Here is a 20729-nt window from a genome sequence, read left to right on the forward strand (position 1 = left end):
ATGAAAATATGATGAAACTGTCAGTGCTCAATGTTGATTATGTGGGTTTAAGCTTGAGATACTGGATTTGCAGTCGGCTTCTAGACAAACATATCTAGAGGTGCTAGGAGAGCGTGTGAGGCAAGTGTGTAACCTTTGGTGATAGCAACGTCTCGACGAACTATAACGCTTTTAAGCAAATGTCAAAACACCGCCCATTGTTGCCTTATTATAAACGGTATGAGTGTAGGTAGTTGGTTTTACCGTTTGCTGTACAGTTATCAACCACAGGCCCAGTTATATTACAAGAATGCAGTTTACTAAAATACAGTGACACAAGCTTTGTTCAAACAGTAACTAATCGAATCACATGAGACTTCTGCTGCGGTTGTGTTTTAGTTAAACTACTTTTAAAGTCACATTACCTACTGTGTTCTTCTGTTATCAATGTGTTCAGTCTTTCAGGCATCAGTATTAATTAAAACAAATCTGTGTTATAATTATGGAATCCAGTTTTCATAAAATCATGGAGTGGTACCGGTTGGTCGTTGACGAAAAAGCAGGTCAGTTGCATTGCTTTTGTTATGAATGTTAAATTAAAATCAAGCAGGCGTTTCTTAAGTCCACTGTATAATTCTGTTTTTATTGCCCATTTCACGATATTGAAACAATATGATATTGTAAATACTCACAAAGATGTCTTTTAAGGATACAATTAACCTGGTTTTGTCAAAATTCAAAGTTATGTCTTTTCTTTGTACTTGTAGATCCCAGAACAGAAAGCTGGCCGCTGGTATACAGTCCGTGGACACCTATAGGGACAGCAATGTTATACGTGCTATTTTGTAGTAATGTTCGCCAGTATATGGCCAAGATGCCTACCTACCACATTCGACCAGCACTTGTCACGTATAACATGATGATGGTTGCACTTTCTTGCTACATGACTTACGAGGTAAAAGTTTGGCTTGATACAAACGATCACAATGTCAATATATTTGACATGAAATAATAACATATAGTTCAAGACCATGAAAGAAAACGCTTATGCCATTAATTGGGTTGCTTAGATCTTATAAAACTTTTATAACCTTATTTTGATTTTTAACAAACATTGTTGTTTTTCACAGTTTTTCGTCACTGCTTATAAATCCGGTTACAACTTGCTTTGCCAAGCAGTTGATTTCGCACCAAATCCTCTTCCGATAAGGGTAAGAATATTTGCATTGTGCTACTCAATTTATGTTGACAGTCAAATCACAATCTACATGGCTATAAAAAGTGTCGAATACGTACACGCAGGGTTTTTTTAAGGTTTGGTTTGGGTGACCGCTAAGTAGTTTTAAGAGACCGCAAGTGTTTCATTTAAATACCCAAAAATAGCCATATTTGCTTAAATAGCCATTTTGGGAAACCGCTGGAGAAATTTGGGGGACCGTTTCGGTCCCCCAAAACACCTTAAAAAAAACACTGCGTACACGTATTGACTTTAAAAACACAGTATTATAAATTTGTTTTCATTTTTCGTGCCAAAACGGAAGTTTATGTAACGGAAATATATTCCTGACAAATCCATTATTACAAAACGACCTGACGTTTTACAACTTAATATTTCAAAACTGCTCCGATTTATCATGTCCGACCGTGAATCCTGTTGTAACTAGAGATGTACCGAATATTCGGTTTGCCGAATTTATTCGGCCGAATCGATCATTTTTGCAAAGATTCGGTTTCGGCCGAATAATTTGTTGCGATTCGGCCTAACCGAATCTTTTACGAACTCAAATTTAAAGCGTTAAACGTGTCTTTTCTGCTTATTAAGGTCCACGTAATCTTTCAAAAGCCCAAACATAACCAAAATTGTGTCAATGTTTATCTTTTTCAACACATTATCGTTTTTCCCACGGTAGTCAAAAAATTAATAATTCATTGGCAGGTTGCCAATCATGCTTAAGGCAATTTTAAACCCCACAGAACTGAAATAAGGACGAAACACAACTATTTTGCACTGGCTGCCTGGTAGATAAAAAAAAATTTTAACGACAAACGCGTAGCGTACGACTTCGCGTGACGTCATAAATGATTCGGTTGATTCGGCCGAATTTATTCGGCAAAACCGCCGAATATTCGGTTTCGGCCGAATCGAAATTTAGCCGATTCGGTACATCACTAGTTGTAACCAAGAAACTTGCTCTTTTATAGATGGCAAGCGTATGTTGGGTTTACTACGCTTCGAAATATGTCGAGCTTCTTGAAACGGTGATGTTCGCATTGCGCAAGAAATACAGTCAAATCACCTTCCTTCACGTCTACCATCACACAAGCATGATCTTTATATGGTGGATGGGAGTCAAATACTGCGCGGGAGGACAAAGTAAAAGTTTGAAGTTTGTGTTCGAAGTTAAGATTCCATAGGAAGATAAATTTAGTATCACGTTCAAGAGTAATTCGTCTCATCTCAACTCATAAATCCGATTGAATTGACATAACTCAATTTATAATTGACTGGACTTAACGTAAGTCAAATTTTCGAGTGATTTGACTTAACTAAAATTACTTTTACAAGTGACTCGACTTAACCCGACTTACCTTTCCGAGTAACTCAAAAAAACTTAACTTTCATTTCCGAGTAACTCAAGTTTCATTTACGAGTAACTCAAGTTACATTTCTGTTAAGTGACTCCACTTTAAATCGAGTTACAATTTTGAGTGCCTCCACTTTAATCGAGTTACATTTCTGAGTGACTCCACTTTAATCGAGTTACAATTTTAAGTGACTCCACTTACATCAAGTCACATTTCCGATTAACTCAACTTAACTCCAGCCACTTTGTCGGTTAACTCGAGTACCGTTTCCGAGTGACTCAACTCAACTTAATTCACAATCTGATTGACTTGACTTAGGTCCAGTCACATTCTTAATTACTCCAACTTAACTCGAGTATCGTTTACGAGGGACTCGATTGAACTTGAGTCATATTTTTGAGCAACTCGACTCAACTCAAAACAAAAAACTGCTCTACCAGGACGTTAAATCTTTACATTTCGGCTTGTCCAATCGCATGTCCGATTCGTAATTACGCCAATAAATGTACTGTTTAAGTGATAGATCAGGGGTCGGCAACCTTTTTTGCACTGCGGACCAGTTTTGCAACTGAAATTTTTATCACGGACCGGCCTTTAAAAATCACAAATGTTCAGCACTGCAACCTAATTACAGTTATTACAACTTTGATACAATGTGGACCTTAAGAAAGTTTTCTGCGGCCCGGTAACGAACCCCTCGCGGACCGGCACCGGGCCGCGGACCGGTGGTTGCCGACCACTGTGATAGATGACAAAAAGTGTCGGTTATAATTAGTTTGGAACTGAGCCACTCGATTTGTGAGTCAGATACAAACAGTCGTTTGCGAAACGAGTATGGACACGTTCATTTATAGCAGGGGTGGGCAACATACGGCCCGCGGGCCGGATCCGGCCCGCGACGGGATTTTGAGCGGCCCGCGGACAGTTTCCGGTCTTACATGATAATGTGACCCGCGGCCACAGTCTGCCGCAATCCCCCATTACTTGCTTACTACGTCAAATTACAGTTGTAACGGACAGTAACGCACCCAATAGCAAAAAAAATTTCCCGCCGTTGTTACCATTGCACCATACGTCCATTGTTACGACATAACTACCAACCTTGTGTGTGTCCTACTTTAACGGTTTCCTTTGTTTCCACACGTATAGCCTAGTTCAGGGGTGGGGAACCTGCGGCCTAAAGACCACATGCGGCCTTCTAGGGCACTAAGTGCGGCCTTCGATGGCAAAATACATTTTTAAGATGTTGATATAACCGACTGCACCAGGCGCTGAAAAAAATAGACAGAAACGTATTTTTGATTTTATTGCAGATTATTTTTTAATTAGTTCCAGGGCAGCGGTTTTCAAACAAGACCCATGGTCCCATAGTGGTACATAAAGCGATTTCCATAGGACTACCAAAAACTCCAGGTTCAGCAATTTCTAGGTTAAATAAATCCTGAATGTTGTAGTGAAGATGAAAATGTAGTGAGGAATTTTAATTAGCTTGGACCGTAAGTCCTACAAACTACGAGGAAATAGCAAAACGACCATTCTGTAAGTCAAAAAGTTTGAACATCACTGTCCTTGGCCTGGGAAATAGTCTATGCGGCCTACACGAGTGTCGATAAATCGTTTGGTAGCCTTTATAAACAAAAAGGTTCCCAACCCTGGTTAGGTGGTCAAAAATCCGTTTTAAATCACTGGATAAATACGCGATTAATGTATCGATTCAGGAATCCGGCCCGCCAAGTACTTCATTTTCCCATATCAGGCCCGCCGAATGGAGAAGTTGCCCGCCCCTGATTTATAGCAACCATGATTTTTTTTGCAGCGTTCTTGTTCGGAGGAATCAACTCATTCGTACACGCAGTAATGTACACGTACTATGGATTGTCTGCAATTGGTCCCCACATGCAAAAATACCTTTGGTGGAAAAAGTACATCACAGTTCTACAACTTGTAAGTTTTAACGGTAGTTGAATGAATCGTAAGTCCCATAGCACAAATTGTTAAGTTAAACAAACGGAAAATGGATTAAAGCGTAAAAACCCATATACAAACTATTTGATGGCCGGTCGTGTGATTCATTAAAAAGTAGCATCACTTTACACCAGTTTACAGCAAAATCGTTTTGTTTCACGTTAAAACGATGCAAAAGCAAGGTGTGTTCTATGTTAAGGATTGACTTTGTGCATTTTGTATATTTTTTTACTCCAGTATTGAGAATATATTATCCTATTTACTACAACAAATTTAAATAGTGCACTAAAACCAGTAGGTTTTACAAAAACAAATATTGTTAAAAAATAACGAAAATTGTAGGCTAGGCTATAAACACAATTCCAATGCACCAAAACGGCTATCAGCCACAAAAAAGTGTCAGGGAAATAGAAAAACACACGTCTAAAGTAAAGCATACCTTTTTCCAGAGTCAATTCGTCATTCTGTTTTTCTTCTGCATACAAAGTCTTGTTACCGGATGCCCTTATGCCCCCTGGATGTGTAAGCTAATGATCGGTTATGCCGTAACACTTTTACTTCTCTTCCTCAACTTCTACATGCAAGCTTATATCTTTCAAAAAAAGACGACGGAAAATGGAAAAGTTCAAATGAACGGACATCAAAAGCATAACTAAACTGTAAATTCTTAAACCTAGTAGAAAAAGTTTAAAGCAATTTTATCCAATCCAGATTTCCTTCTGGCGAAAAGACTGCAGCATCTAGCTGTGTTTCAATTTTCGTTTGAAGGAGATTTGTAGTGGAAATGTGAAAAACTGCATTTTACTTCTTTGCATCGTTGCTGCTCAAACACGTAGCCCATTTTGTTTCATGTCGGTATTGTGTGTAATAACTTTACACTGAAGTGAACATAAAAACAACTAATTTTACAGTCAGCTCTGCCGTTACACGATTTAAGAAAGAATATTTACAACTATGAAAAGGCATATTTTGTGAAAATAATACTGTTGAAGTTATTGGCAGCTATCTTAACAAGAAATGCCAGAAAAGTTTTTACACAGATAAAAGTGTTTGCACCAAATGCATTTTGTTTCATGTACTTAATTTTCTACTGGATTAAATAAATGATAATGAATAAAACGTCTTTGTTTTAAACGTGCTTAAGTAATAAGTATTATAGGTATCAGCTAATGGATGTTTTTACAGCGATACAGTGATCTGTGCCATTAATCGTTTTGTTGCGCCTTGATTAGCCTACTGGATTAAAACACCATGGTTGATAAGTATTGAACATTATTTGCAATTGAGAATTTATTCGGCCAAATCGGCCATTTTTACAAAGATTCGATTTCGGCCGAATAATTTGTTGCGATTCGGCCAAAACCGGAACTTTTACGAAAACCGATTTAAAGCGTAAAATTTAAAGAAAATTTAAAACTTTTCTGCTGCTCAAAGTGTTGGTGAAGGAAACTGATCACCACAAGCGAAGTTTTCTAGAGTCTTGCAACATCCAATCACACGCCAACACAATGAACGTTAAAACAGATGTTCTAATGCCGATAAATTATTATCGGTCGCTTTTACACAACTGAGCCTGTTTTATCATTAAGTTGGTGCGAGTTTGCAGCCGCGCGATCCTGTTATCGCTGTTTTTTGTGTGTGTTTTGCATTTTGTCGCTTTATTTGTCCTGCAAGATATGTCATTATCCTGATGAAGGCGTCTTGTATAGGACGTCGAAACGTCGATTGTTTACAATAAAACTGCTGGATGAGCAATACTTGGTTATACATTATGTCTGGCAACAATAGTCTATTCTATAACTGCTTGTTTGATTTATTCGTTAATCATTCTATTTTACTCTTCGAGCGAACAATACAAAGAAATACAACAGTAAGGGCCGAATGCAGAAACCTGGATTATCGCTGAGCCTCGGATTATCTACGTCACGGTCTGTTGATCCGTATGCAGAAACTCGGCTTAGCGCGTGAGCCGGGTTTGACAGTGATCCGCGGATCAGGATTTTAGGTGGATTTGTAATCCTGGTAGATCGGTGGTTTAGCGCTCTGAGCCGCCGATTTTTGCATTGCAATGGTTATTTCCACGTGGGCAGGGCTCGGTGCTCTGCGCTCAAATGCAAAGTTAGGTAAGGCAGACGTGCACGGTTGTATGCGTGGTCTTTCAGACGACAGGAAAAGTTTATGGTAGTTTGATGTGGTGGTATTTAAAATGGAATACATTACTTTTTAATATCATTTTCTATTTTGTTTAAAAACAAGTTTTATTTTTTTAGAAAAATCTATTTATTTAATCAGTATCATTTTATTTAATCTGCCTTTTATAAATCATTTTTTTCAAATCATCATTTTTTTAATCAACTTGTAATCACCATCGGCATCACCAACGTTTTGTCATGGCCTCAAGTACAAGCCTTGATACAATTGATCTTCTTGAGATGTTGGATGATACCTTTGCCATTGACACCAGAAATGTAAAAGATTATCAAAATCCATTTGAGCGCTTTAACAATGAAGATTTTTTCAAGAGATTCCGCTTCTCCAAGCCAACAGTTTGTCTCCTTCTAAATATAATATCTGAAGATGTAATAGTGAGAGCTCATGCCATTCCTCCTTTTTTACAACTTCTGATAACTTTAAGATTTTATGCAACCGGTCATTTTCAAAGAACAGATTGGGATTTGATTTCGTGCAATCAGAGCACGACATGCAGAATCATAGAAAAAGTAAGCATAAGCATTGCAAAGCGAAGGGATGTTTTTTTATCTTTTCCTTCGTCAGATGATTTGTCAGCTTTGAAAAATAAATTTTATTCCATAGCATCATTTCCGAATGTAGTTGGTGCAATTGATTGCACACATATACCCATTCAATCACCAGGAGGAAATGATGCTGAGGTTTTTCGCAATCGAAAGGGGTTCTTTTCAATTAATGTGCAGTGCATCTGTGACCCTTTTCTTAAATTTACAAACATCGTTGCCCAATGGCCAGGATCTACACATGACTCCAGAATTTTTCAAAATAGTAGAGTTTTCAGCAACTTTGAGGATGGTTTGATTTCTGGCTGTTTGCTTGGAGATGGTGGATATCCATTGAAGCACTATCTTTTAACTCCATTCCGTAACCCTTCAACTGCTGGACAGAACCGGTACAACAAATCTCATATTAAAACCAGGAATTGCATTGAACGTGCCTTTGGTGTCTACAAGCAGAGGTTCCGGTGTTTAAGAATTCCATTGCGCACCAAGTTGGAAAATTCTTTGGCCATAATTGTTGCCACAGCATTTCTACATAACTTTGCCATAACCCACAACAACAATATAGAAATTAATGATACAGAGGATGATCTTGAAGTTGACATGGTACCTTTTTCTTCAAATACAACCCGTGGAAATTTTTGGCGAGAACAAATTGTAATCAACCATTTTTCCTGAGCTTTTTGTGTAAGAAATGCATTTTATCAGTTATATATTTTTGCATTTGTTTTGATTTCTGTTATATTTCAGCGTTTGTTTTGAACTTATTATTTAGTTTAGTGTTTAAAAGATTTTATGATTCTGTGACTAATTTCCCAAAAAAACAGTGGGTTGTGTTTTGCCAAAATTCTATTTCACACAATAATATTTTAGAAACAACACCTTTTTAAATGGTACTAAAGTCTACATAAAACAGAAGTGGTCGAACCTGTTGTTGCACGATAGAAAGTCATGGACACCATGTTGTGTCCAAAATAATCCAGAGGTTATAAGAAACCATACATACATTGCCTGACTTTTATAAACTGGAGAGCTTTATTCCGAATTTGATTCGCCAATTCTTTTTTCAGAATAAAGCTCTCCAGTTTATAAACATCAGGCAATGTATGTATTATGGTTTCTTATAACCTCTGGATTATTTAGGACACAATGTGGTGTCAATGAGGGCAATATATGCTCTATGGTGTAAGAATAGGTTGGACAGCTTTTGTTTTATATAGACTTTTCTTAGGATCTATTTTATATTTTGCCGGTGTACTTTTGTACCTAATATTTATGACCATTTACTGTGAATTTTGGTAATTTCAAGGTGTTCGCTTTACTGCAGCTAGACGAGCATGTTTTTTGTAAAACTAGATAAAATTATTATAACAGCCACATTTTTTTTGTTAACATATAATCAATTTTACATTGCATTACATACTAGGCGGAGTTTTCTGGTCAAAATTTCTTACATAATCTTATTTACATTAAAATCTATCTGACTTCAGAGGCTTGCATGGTAACTTTTTTGTGATACCACCACACATTCATGTGTTTATTATTTCCCATTTCTGATGTAATGCTGATTTGTTGGCGGTGAAAGAGTTCAAAAATATAACCCAAAACAATGTTAACTTTTTGTGGTTCAGGCAAGCAAAAGTCAGCAGCAGACTTTATTGATTACAAATAAACAATGCATATGGTAAAATATATAAACACATGTGAAATAAAAACTAGTGAAAAAAACAACAACTAAACAGGCGAAATATATTCAATGTCTGCAAATTAATTTAAAATGATTTAATAACATAATAGGTGCCCTTCACATTAGCCTTTTGCCTTGAGCAATATGAAGGGCAATTAAGTGCTCAATCCGTCCTGCTTTCCTCGCACACTGGATCCTTTCCCAAGGTTTTTTTTTTTAAGCAGGACGGAGGCCCTTCCTTGGGATCACCAGTATGTTTCGTAGGAAGCCCCCTCTGATTACAGTAGGACATCGGGCCGGCAGCACTTGCAACCACATTGCAGCGCACTCCTTTCTCGATTCAGCGCCCTTCTCTCCTTTATTTCGGCTAATTGCTCAGCACAAATAGCCTCTTTCATTTGTGCCACCTTCAACTTTTGTGCAACTAAGGCTCGCCTTTCTTTTGCTTCACTGAGCTGCTCGTCTTTGAGAGCTAGCTCCCTTTCTAACAATAGCTGCCTTGTTGCCATTTCATTTTTGCGCATCGAGCGGAGATTGCTGCTCTGTGGCTGAGACACAGTTGTTGATGTGCCTGGCGCTGCAGTTGTTAACTCAACAACAACCTTACTGCTCTCATCCTTGGGGGTGGCCTCTGCGTCACAGTCAAAGTTGTTTCCCAAAGGAAACACCTGTGCTGGAAGGGCTGCTGCACATAAAAAACACTCCTGTTAAACTTGACTTCTACAAAAATAAGTTTACAACTGCTCTCACTGTACCTGTGACCAACTCGGCAAGAGGGTCCTCAACAAGTAGTGGTTGCCCACCACCTGTCTTGAACATCTCTCGCCTGTTGTCGGCATGCAATTTCTTGGCTCTGGCTTTCTGGTTTTTCCACAGTCGCTTTAAATGGCTAGTGTCACAAGGGTTTTGGACACAGCTATTATAAGCTTCCGTGACCTGCTGCCAAGCCAATTCCTTGCGCCGTGCAGAAGCCTTGTCGGTAGCTTTGCATTCAATCACGTCACTGAAGTGGAACTTCGGATCAGTGAGCAAAGCTGCCAACCACTCTTTGTCAGCATCAACAAAGCTGTGGCGTGCCCTTTTGCTGCAAACTTCTATTGAAGACATAATTCTATAATCATAAATGAGTTATAGTGCCTAAAAAAACACAACTGTTAGCTGACAGATATCAGTAATAAAGCTATTTACAATGAACTTGATACCAGTAAAAAGTTCTCAAGAGAATACAACTACTTTTTGTCAAAGTTGAGGAACAATCCTACAAAAAAAACGGTACTGTCTAAACTTTTTTTGCCGCCGTCTGCCTCATTTCTGTCCACTCCAAACTGTTAGCGACAACTTTCCTGTTGCAATTTGCCGTCCAAACCTATTCGCGCCAAAACAAAAGCTGAGTCACAACGGAAAATTTGGCGTCAGTGATGCGTGACAGACCAAATCCAAGGCTTGGCTGAGCCGAGCTTGATCCGAGTTTCTGCATACCGCTGAGCCGGGCCTATGATCCGGGGATCGGCTGAGCCTCGATTGGCGCTAAGCCGCGACTTGAGATAATCCAGGTTTCTGCATTCGGCCCTTAATGTTTAAATTACTAAATTTGACATAAAAGCTGCTTAGTAAATCAAATAAAACATAATTTGTCCCAGTTATTTTAGTTGCACAACCTTGCAAAATTAACCTCGACCAAACAACACAAAAAAATCAGTTCGCGCGCTATTTTCTTTCCACCGCTCATTGGTTCTTTGATTTTCATGAAAGTACAAACTGATTTATTTTATTTTTTATTTCAAATTTTTTTTATCTGGTGAGAATTCTTGATAATCGTTGAAGATTTGTAAGCTTAATACGCAATTAAAACTTACCTCGTATTTGAACAAAGCCGTAATACATTGTATCTCTATTGTTTGCGTTGGTTTTAAAATGTGCTTCTAAAAGGTCCTTTAATTTATTAACTACGAAAATCCATAGCAACACTCGACTCTGTGTCTGTTCCGTTACTAAACTAAATGAAGTGTGTAAATCCAATAGTTTTAAAGAATTAATGAACGTTTAGTATTTTATGTTTAACTGAGTAGGTATTCTGTTTAAAAATATTTTGTTTTCAGCACTTGTAAGTCGGGAACTTGAGGTCAAGCAAAGCGTCAGTACGTTTAAAATGAAATAAATCAGGTTTAATTAAACTGTTCTTGCAATATGATTTCTGCACAACGGAGATCAGTTGATGTGGCATCCAGCAAAACCAAGCGCACTGGGGTGACTCAACCATTAATGAAAGTATGTACTTTGTTAAATACTCAAACAGACAATTTGTTATTTGAAATTTATTGCAATACTTGAATCTATATATGAAGACATGTATACATGAAGACAAGCATAAAGCCAAAACATAAGCAAACTGCAGACAGTCCACACTGTTTCGATCTATAAGTTCTCATCAGTGCAGCTGGTGACAAGAACCCGCTACTTCCAACAAACTGGAGTGCCATTAGGTGGCCAATCTTTTACCACCAGCTGCACTGTTCAAAACAGTTGCACTATGTGCAGCTTATGAATGTACATATGTATAAACGTTCTGTGTCTCTCCTTTATAATACCAACTACACTAGCATATAAACTGTTATTACACAGTTTCACAGTGTTGTCATGATCAGCTTTAGCTTAAAAGTCACAATAGTGTTTGTTGAAACTTTGAAAAACCTATGTACTCAATGACTTTGATCTTTTATTTATGAATGTTTAATACCATGTATTGTAAAACCCTATACAAACAAAATACTTAAAGAAGCAATGTTATCAGAGATTAAAAAAATTGTGTATTTTGGTTGTAAGAAGTCTATAATATTGATGTGATACTTTCATTTTTAGACTGAGGTATTTTCAAAACATGTAACTCCAGTACCTCCCAGTACATCAGCCATTCGGTATGAACCACTTTCAAGAAGAAGTCGTAAAACTGGAACGCTCTCCAATCAAAGGTAGATCTGTTTATAGTATAAATAGTTTGAGTTCCCCACTATCACAAGAACACAATAATGTTGCACTAAAGTTGTGTGGTGATTTTAACTTAACACATCATAATGTCAATTATAACTGAATTGAATGGTTTGTAAATAGCATATAAACGTAAATTGTATGTTACATGATAGTATACCTCTAAAAATGCTGATTTTGTGGAGATATTTTGTACAAACTATTCCTTTAATGGCAGTATATGATCTTCTAAACCAGAGCCTACTAAAAACATGCTTAGTAAATTGCAGTTATTACCAGAACCATCTGTAATTTTCAAGCATGCACATAATTCAGTTTCTTATCTTACTAGCTAACTGTCACATATGTTGAGGGATTCATTCATTATGTTTACTTTCCATTTTTTTAAATTTAGCACAAAATGAAATAATCACACATAAGCGTTAAATACCAAATGCAGATCATACACCCTGAAATCGAAAATGCCTTAAAATCCAGAATAACTTATAAATATACAATACATACATATGTTTTACGTTTGTAGGTCATCTGCAAGTTGCCATTCCTTATCACACAAAGATGCTGCTGCTAATGTCCCTCCTTTCAGGTGGGTGATGGTCATGTTTAACAACAACATTGTTTAAATGATGCCACTCTTTTCTAGCTGATACACAAAATGTTTGCATGTTGGCTTTAAGATTTTGAAACATTAACAAAACCCAGCAAAGCATCGTTAAAATCAGACAGTGGTTCTCCAAATGGGGTTAGCACCTGTTTAGACTCTTTAGTTTGCATAACACTCTTTCATAAAAAATTGTCTGCAAATCTTTGATGTTAAAACAGCAACCATTTCGCAGACTAACTTTATTCAGTAGTAGCTTCAATTAAATGCTGAATTATTATACTATTGCATTTTAAGATCTCTGGGACTAGAAGTAAAACCTGAGCAAGTTGTGTGGAAAGGTTGGGAACCTGGTGAGGAGTACACAAGAAATCTGACACTGAAGAATGTCCACGTTAAAACACAAAAAATTAAGTAAGAACTACAAATGCCTTTACCACAGTTGCATATAATGATTTGCATTTTGCATTTTTTTACATGGATTTTGCATTTTTTAATTAAATTTGGAATGTTGTATAAAACGTGACCTTGACTTTATCAAATGCATTTTCCCTTTGTAGTACCCAAGCATTTATAGACTTAATTTTTTTTTATTTTACTTTTTAATTTCTTTTAATTTTAGATACAAAGTTCCAGGATCACGATTCTTCAGTACACTGTTCCCACAAGTGATTGTTCTTAGTGCAGGAACTAGCTTTACTTTGCCTATTACATTCCGTCCACTTGAAAAAGTAAGTAAGACATAAAATTAAAAATAAATGAATCTCTCTATGTGTCGCTGCTTAACTGTCACGGGTACAAATGTGTAGAAGACAATTCCAATCAGATCTGCAAGCTGCATGCAATTAAAAGTACAAAAAAATAAAAATAAAAAATTTGGCAAATCCATGTACAGCTATAATGAACACCTGAAAAAAACATTTAAATCTCGTATTTGTATTTATAAAATTTGCATCTTTTTATGATCACTTTACTAACTTATTTTATGATTTGAAACTGATACTTTGTATTGCTGATTAGGAAAGGTACGATGACACAATTGAGTTCAGTACTGCATCTGGTACATTCAACATCTCTTTGCAAGCTTTGCTACCAGAAACCAACCTTCATTTACCAGACAGCATTCATTTTGGTCTTGTAGCGATCCATGACACTATGGAACTAAGCTTTGAAATGAAAAACATGAGGTTAGATGCCAAACAACAAGCAACCACAAAAGAACCTATAAATTAAAGCCATAAACTGCTGTTACTTAACATCCATAAAAATTCAGGCTCAAAATAAATGCTTTCAATTTAGCTGGTCAATAAACATGTCTTTGTTTTTTAACATTAACAACATTGTATTGTTTTGCAGCAGCGAGCTTGCAACTAAATTTTCCTGGCAAGTTTCTGAACCATTTGCCATCATTCCCACATCAGGTCTTCTTCAGCCAACTGCCTCCTGCTCACCTAAAGTAATATTCCGTCCAACCACTGCAAATGTCTTTGATGCGACTGCAGTATGTTCATTTGGCCAAAATATGGTGAAAACAGTAAAATTGGAAGGAATTGGTAAGTGCAGTATAAACAAGTACTTGAAAACTGTTCAAATAAGCATCAATGCTAATGTTTTTGTAAAGACACCCAACAATAACATGCAAAAACTGATCATTTTGAGGTCACCATGTCAAATTTATTTAATACATTTGGATACATTTTTTTAATTCTATTTAATAATAATCAAGTTTCTTTTTTAATTGTGTTTAAAAACAAACCATTTTGTGCAGGAAAGTATCCCCATATTTTGATAAGCACCAGCTCAAAATTGCCTGCCAACAACCGAAGTAACAATACAATGCCTGTTTTGAAGTTTAGTGATATTAATGTCCATCACCAGTCAGAGAAATTCATCACATTACATAATCTCTCCAATGGTAGGTTTTTTATACATATAACTTATAAGCAATTGCTGCAATGTATCAAACTGCTACCAAAGATTATTTATAATGTGAGGTGGACAGTTACTTTGCCTAACTAGGTCCTTTGAAAAAAAAGATAAATGTAATAGAGCTATAGACAAAGAAACAAAAGTTTGAGAGTATGTACTTTGCTTAACACTCAAACATACATTTTATAGTTTAACATTTAATGCAAAACTTGAATCTAAATGCACAAAAATTTTGTCCTTTTTATATTATACCTTTATTTGTCAAATGTAATAGAGGTATACAGAGAAACAATTTGAAAAAGTTTAAATCCACTAAATTTGTGTGTCAGAAAGTTATAAGTCGATGTATGTGAAACAGTTATGGGGTCCAAAAACAAACCACTCCAAATTCAAGATATTTTAAGTACACTTAAGATATTGCTCTTACACAAAGATTGTCGTGAAAGTGGCTATTGAAACAATCTGTTCATATTCTTACATTACAGTTAAGACGCCCTTCAAAGTTCAGCGAACATGTCAGACAATTCGATTGGATCATTCATTCTCATGTCCAATTACAAGTGGGGTTATAACTCCAATGGGGAATTTTAAACTTCCAGTAAGTAATACTTTGTGTAAGATTAGTGGTAACAAATAGGAGCCTTTTTATAGTGCTGCTACCACTTAATATTTATGTCTTTCATTTGAATATCAATGATTTTATGTTATCCTATATTTAAATTTGTGCATGCCATTAGTATAAGACTTTACATGTTGCAGTACTCTATTCAACCTGCTTAGCCATACTAACCTGAAAAATAAATATTTTGTTGAACGACTTTAAACTGTAACTAGTGTACCAAGAATAACTGTTTTCATTATTATTTGGCATTTTTTACACACAATGGACAACACAATTTGCCAGGTCTAGTAGTTTACTAATGATACAGGCTAGTGATGGGTACCCTGTTCTCAGTAACGATGGTATCGAACGATTTCAGTGGTATCGATACTCATACTTGGTATCGAAATATTTTGTCTCAGTTTTCAATACCAACGTGCGAGTACCGAAGGTCGATTTACACCATAAGAATACGGGCAACTTTATGCCAATATTTGCTTTGGACAGCACAAAATTGGAAAAAAGTTCCGCCAGTTTACGTATATCTTTTTCGCTATCATGTGGAGATTACATTTTTTGGCATGTGTGTGTGCACGCCTGTACCCCGACCATGGTAGATAAATTAGCCAATGATATACAACTAAGTACAACACTACACTTAAGTGCTCGGTATCGAAGGTATATACATGTGGTACTCATACTCGGTATCGAACTCGCTTCAAAATTGTCCCATCACTAGTGCAGGCTCAAATTCCACTGCCGCCCAGGTTTTTCTACCTTGCCAAATTGGAATGATCTGAAACTGCCAGTATTATACCTTTATTGGACCTAGTATACTGTGATTCATATATTAACGTTATGTGATCCTGAGTCTCGATGAAGGCTTAAAGTCTTATCCAACTCATTCATAATTGTTGACATATGCATAAATTCCTTCAGATTACATTCAACCCTCAGTCAGTGGGAAACACAAGTATTGAATACTTTGAGGTGAGCGCTGTGGGCAGTATCAGTAAATCATCTCTCAAATGCATTGGTTCCTCAACTGGTAAGTGTTAAAATTAAATCTATGTCTGATATGTATCAGGAAACTAATTACAAATTAAAAACATACTCTCAGGTCCCAACATACAGTTAAATGTTGGTGTAATAAACTTTGGAGTGGTCAAAGAGGGAAAAACTGTAACCAGGACTTTTCATATCACAAATGCCTCTGACTGTGAAGCTGTTTATCAGGTAAGGAATGGTTTGATTATGACTTAAAGCCTAAATCAGGGTTGAAAGTCAACATTGTAAAAGGATAAGTAATACCTGTTGTCAGAATATTTTTGTGAATATGTCAGTCTGATGATTCAATCCAAAAAACAAAACTATTTTAAGGAGACTTTTCAGAGATAAAATACAAGTATCGCATGTATTTATGAATGTATTTTGAGCAAAATAAAATAAAAACATGCAAGTCATATGCGCAGTAGAGGTTTTTTGTTGTTCATGCACATTACATAAAAATAAACCTTTTTATGAAATAAATTACTTTTTTAATTGGCTTAATGCATTTAAAATAATTAAATTAAATATGATACCAATATCAATATTAAGATATTTATTTTTTATTAGGCAATGTTTTAAAAAGATTCAGCACACATAACTAGTACAGTAATATATATTTAGTCACAAATTTTGTTGTAAGTGATGCACTCACTTGTATACTTGTTTGTTTGAACAGATTTTACTAGATGAGTTCAACAGCGTGTTCTGTGTCAACTGTAACAGTGGTTACCTGGCTCCTCGATCATCTCAAACTCACATTGTACATTTCACACCACCCCACTCGATCAACTATTACAGGAGAGTTACAATACTAGTTCATGAACAGGTGGGACACAGTTCTACAATGACCATGTTTAAGATTGTTTGGTAATGTTCTTTAATTTACAATCATAAGCTGTATTAATTTTTCAGCTAATAAACCTATCACATACAAAATATGTGCGAAAATGCTGGGATTAGGCTGTGATCATTGAAATTCATTACCGTTGCACTGGATAATTTTTTGCTTACAATTGATATTTTACATATTTTAGTCCTGTCCTGAGCTTTTAAAGTGGTAACAATGGACAAATGTTTTAAAATGACTTATTTACAATTTACAATAAACTTTGAACCAGTAGATTAATGTTAATAATAGAAGGGTGAACTAACACCCTTATAAAAGGGTAAACTATTATGTCTACTTTATCCTAGGAACCAGTTTTCATGGATTTCATTGGAACTTGCCACACTGAAGAATGCAAACCTCCTATGTTAAAGGAAGAACATTTGCACCAATATAGAATCCATGTTGAACGAGGTCTCAGTCATTATCCACCCGATATTTTGAACAGTCAACACAAGTAAGCATTAATTTTTACAAAATGTATAATAACAGAGTGGTTTATGCTCCCTTGCTGTCATGAACTGCTAATGAGCTGTATGTCTTTCTGCAAATCTGTTACTGTGGAAGTTTTACATGTGGTTGGTAACTTCGATTTTTTACAACCCACAAGGTTCCACCAGGTTGTGGCAATTTCTGTCAAGCTTTTTTACTCAGAGAAACACAAGATGCTTAGGAAGATTTTTGGTAGATTTGAACATAAGTTACCTTTTGGCAATAAATGTTTGTTACCAGGGAGGGAAAACTTGTTGAAGATGAAGATGGGTGCCTGATGCTTCCCACTGATAAGCGTGATATTTCAACTGAACATCAGTCAGCCATGGATGAATACTTTGATGATGGACACAATACGGAAATTACAGTAAGCAGTGTTGTGAAAATTGTACAGGGGGCTTTTAAATATTTATTTGTCATATACATACATTAAACCACACTTACGGTAATCTGGGCCCTGTTTGGACCCCAAAAAATGTCCGGATAAGGTGAAGTTTTTGATTAACTGATGTCCATTAGTTCCAGTCTTGTCCTATTTTAAGTCATTTGTATCTTGAGTTTTGTCTGAATCAGGTGAAGATCCCGATTAACCGAATCCAATTAAACCGAGGTTATAACAAATTACTACCACCCCTAGGATTTTTAATTACATAGGGATCATAAAAATGTGGCTTATCACTTAGTTGGTAATCACATAATCCACTTAATAGCACACTTTGTGAAACTGGTTATGTGACTACCTGGCCTGTATTTCATGCCATTTTCTTGACAATTGAAACTTATACACACTGCAATATGTTATATCGTCCTAATTTGTATTGCAGCATTATCCTCCTCATGTATCACTTGATCAAGCTTCAGTATGGATAGGTCAGGTGGAGTTCCACACATCTTGTCATGTGACTGTGCAACTGACCAACCACACAAGAGGAAAAATAACAGCAATGTGGATTGATGGTAAGTAACATTTTTTTCCACAAATGTATCCGAGTTTCACCTGCCAATGTGATATCACAAATCTTTAAAAAGCCAAGCGATATAAAAAGTTTTGTGAATTATTTGGATTTTATTTTTAGTCGGAAGTTAGTCTGTTGTTTAATTTAAAAAATGATTTAAATGAAACTGAAAAATAGTGTTGCACATAGTTCCTTAAAACTTATTTCGAATTATGTATTTGACATGGTATGATAACTTTTCAGATCCAGCTGGAGTTTTTGAAGTTCATCCATCAAGTTGTGATGTTCCTCCACTCAAATCGACAGAGTTCCGAATTATCTTTAAACCTGATGCTCCAAACCAGTTTTTTGGGAAGGAACTGGAATGCTATGCTTTTTACAAGGTAGTCTTATCTAAAATACAATCCTTTAGTAAACTAGTTACTTTGTTTTTTGTTATTCTTTGTCGCTACACACCATTTCCACTGATCTTCAAGCTGTTGTGCAAAGTGTTTACTTATAGCCTCAAATGGACTTAAAGCTTAAATTGCAAAAATACGTACAAAATTTACATTAGTTGATGAAACATTACTTTCACTTCCTTTTTTTGCCATGGGTTCAAATTTCATACATTATTATATTATACTAGCCCATAACATAACTCAATTAAACGTTAGTAATACTTGTGTTTGTTGGCTGTAATACCTTTATAGGTTAATATACTCTTAATGTTTTGCATGTTTAGAGTATGAGAGATTACAGGCTGGTTGAAGGTGGAACTGTCGCCGTTCCATGGCTGCTTACCGTTGATGTTTCCGCTCACACTTTTGTTGGCAACATGGAGACTTTTCTTCCACAAACTTCTCTTAGTACACAAACGATGGTAAAAGCCTGATGTGTGTGACTGATCCAAACCATTATCATCTGAAAATTGCCTGATTCGCAGGCAATAGTTTGTTACTTTTGTACATAATATAATTTTTGCCCATGAAAAACAGATATAAACAGAAAAATGTTTGAAAAAATAATAATTAGAAAGAAATATATATTGCAGTAAAGACAACTTTTTTGCAGACTTTTCCTGCTGTGGCATCGAGTCAGAACTCTTACAAAACAATTTTGCTGGAAAACAAAGGAGACACGCCTGTTCTTTATCAGTTTGTCAAGGTAACGCATATTTTTAAATTGTACAGTGTAACTATGATTTATTTTACTGAGTGAAAAAAATCAACTTAACTCAAAAGTTTCGAATCATTATGTTTCGAATTTGAGATTCTTATCCCCAATCAACAAACAGCCAATAGGTTTTATTTTTCTACTTGCAGACTCAGAACGATGGGTTTACAGTGAAACAACACCAAGGTCTGATGAAGTCAAGATTTCACATCAGTGCAATCAGACTCACACCAAAAAAGGTTGCAACCTATCATGGCTCTGTCACACTGAGATTAAACGACAACACAAAAAATGATAAGGTTGGTCTTCTCATAACAATTTAATGCTCCCAGGACAGTTTTGTTTAGCGGAATGTGGAGAGAATCATCGATACTTAAAAATTGAAGTATTGCTTTTGCTTGAAAAATGTAAATCTTGACCTTTTCTTTTCGACACTTAAAATTGCCTTGCCCTAAGATAACTTTTTCTCTTAAACTTTTGCTTCTTTAAAGATTGAAGTCTATTGGATACAAAAGCAGTTGTAGCCATTTGCTGAAATGGTTTTGTGTTTTAAAAAAATGTCTAAAAAACGTTACATGGTATGCAAACCCTACCACATTAACGGCCAACTGAATTACTATCTGCTTTTTTGGTTAGAGATTTATAACAATTGGTAATGCAGTACCATATTTTTTTGGAATACGCTTTGTCGTACAGACCATTACACTGGTTGGAACTGGTGAACAGCCCGAATTGTTGCTTAGCAACAAGGGAGAGATGTTTTTTCGGCCAACATGCGTTTCGACGACCAACGAACGTGATTACGAGGTTCAAAACATTGGCAGAATTCCTCTGAAATTCAAATGGCATTTTCCCGGACAAATTTCGAAATACCTGTCCGTTTCTCCTATCGAGGGTGTGATTCATCCTAACGAAATACAGGTATGATAGTGTAGTATACACGTCGGTTTGTAACGGAAGTAGAAAAACATTCTTGGCGACATTTGTCATTATTAATTAATTACTGTACACTTGTACAATCGAATTAGCTTACAAAAAAATTATTTACTTTAACGGCTAACGTAGCTCTCGTTTAAATAATATGCACGCTGCAAAACGCTTTTCCAG

The 20729-nt window shown here is 36.1% G+C and overlaps 3 protein-coding genes across 3 annotated transcripts; 2 read left to right on the forward strand and 1 right to left on the reverse strand.

The window, feature by feature from the left end:
- The first annotated feature begins 384 nt into the window (after positions 1-384).
- On the forward strand, positions 385-5444 carry LOC145208089 (very long chain fatty acid elongase 4-like). The gene is made up of 6 exons (XM_080078868.1): positions 385-542; positions 747-934; positions 1110-1190; positions 2182-2353; positions 4382-4509; positions 4980-5444. The coding sequence occupies exons 1-6, from the start codon at positions 482-484 to the stop codon at positions 5184-5186; spliced, it is 837 nt and encodes a 278-aa protein (XP_079934994.1). The 5' UTR covers positions 385-481; the 3' UTR covers positions 5187-5444.
- A 3478-nt stretch (positions 5445-8922) lies between these two features.
- Positions 8923-10532, reverse strand: LOC145208090 (myb/SANT-like DNA-binding domain-containing protein 3). The gene has a single exon (XM_080078869.1). It carries the CDS (start codon positions 10072-10074, stop codon positions 9688-9690), a length of 387 nt encoding a protein of 128 aa, XP_079934995.1. The 5' UTR covers positions 10075-10532; the 3' UTR covers positions 8923-9687.
- Positions 10533-11070: 538 nt separating this feature from the next.
- Positions 11071-20543, forward strand: LOC145208091 (cilia- and flagella-associated protein 65-like; the record flags this gene model as incomplete). The annotated part of the gene is made up of 20 exons (XM_080078870.1): positions 11071-11235; positions 11827-11936; positions 12476-12538; positions 12851-12967; positions 13176-13284; positions 13574-13740; positions 13910-14106; positions 14322-14468; positions 14968-15080; positions 16023-16131; positions 16204-16319; positions 16810-16959; positions 17328-17476; positions 17752-17878; positions 18336-18468; positions 18711-18850; positions 19192-19329; positions 19521-19613; positions 19772-19921; positions 20319-20543. Coding segments are annotated over exons 1-20 (2634 nt in total), but the record flags the coding sequence as incomplete, so codon positions are not given.
- Positions 20544-20729: the final 186 nt, after the last annotated feature.

This window comes from Phallusia mammillata, unplaced genomic scaffold (assembly GCF_965637545.1).
Source record: "Phallusia mammillata unplaced genomic scaffold, kaPhaMamm4.hap1.1 HAP1_SCAFFOLD_204, whole genome shotgun sequence".
In the NCBI taxonomy this organism is placed as follows: domain Eukaryota; kingdom Metazoa; phylum Chordata; class Ascidiacea; order Phlebobranchia; family Ascidiidae; genus Phallusia; species Phallusia mammillata.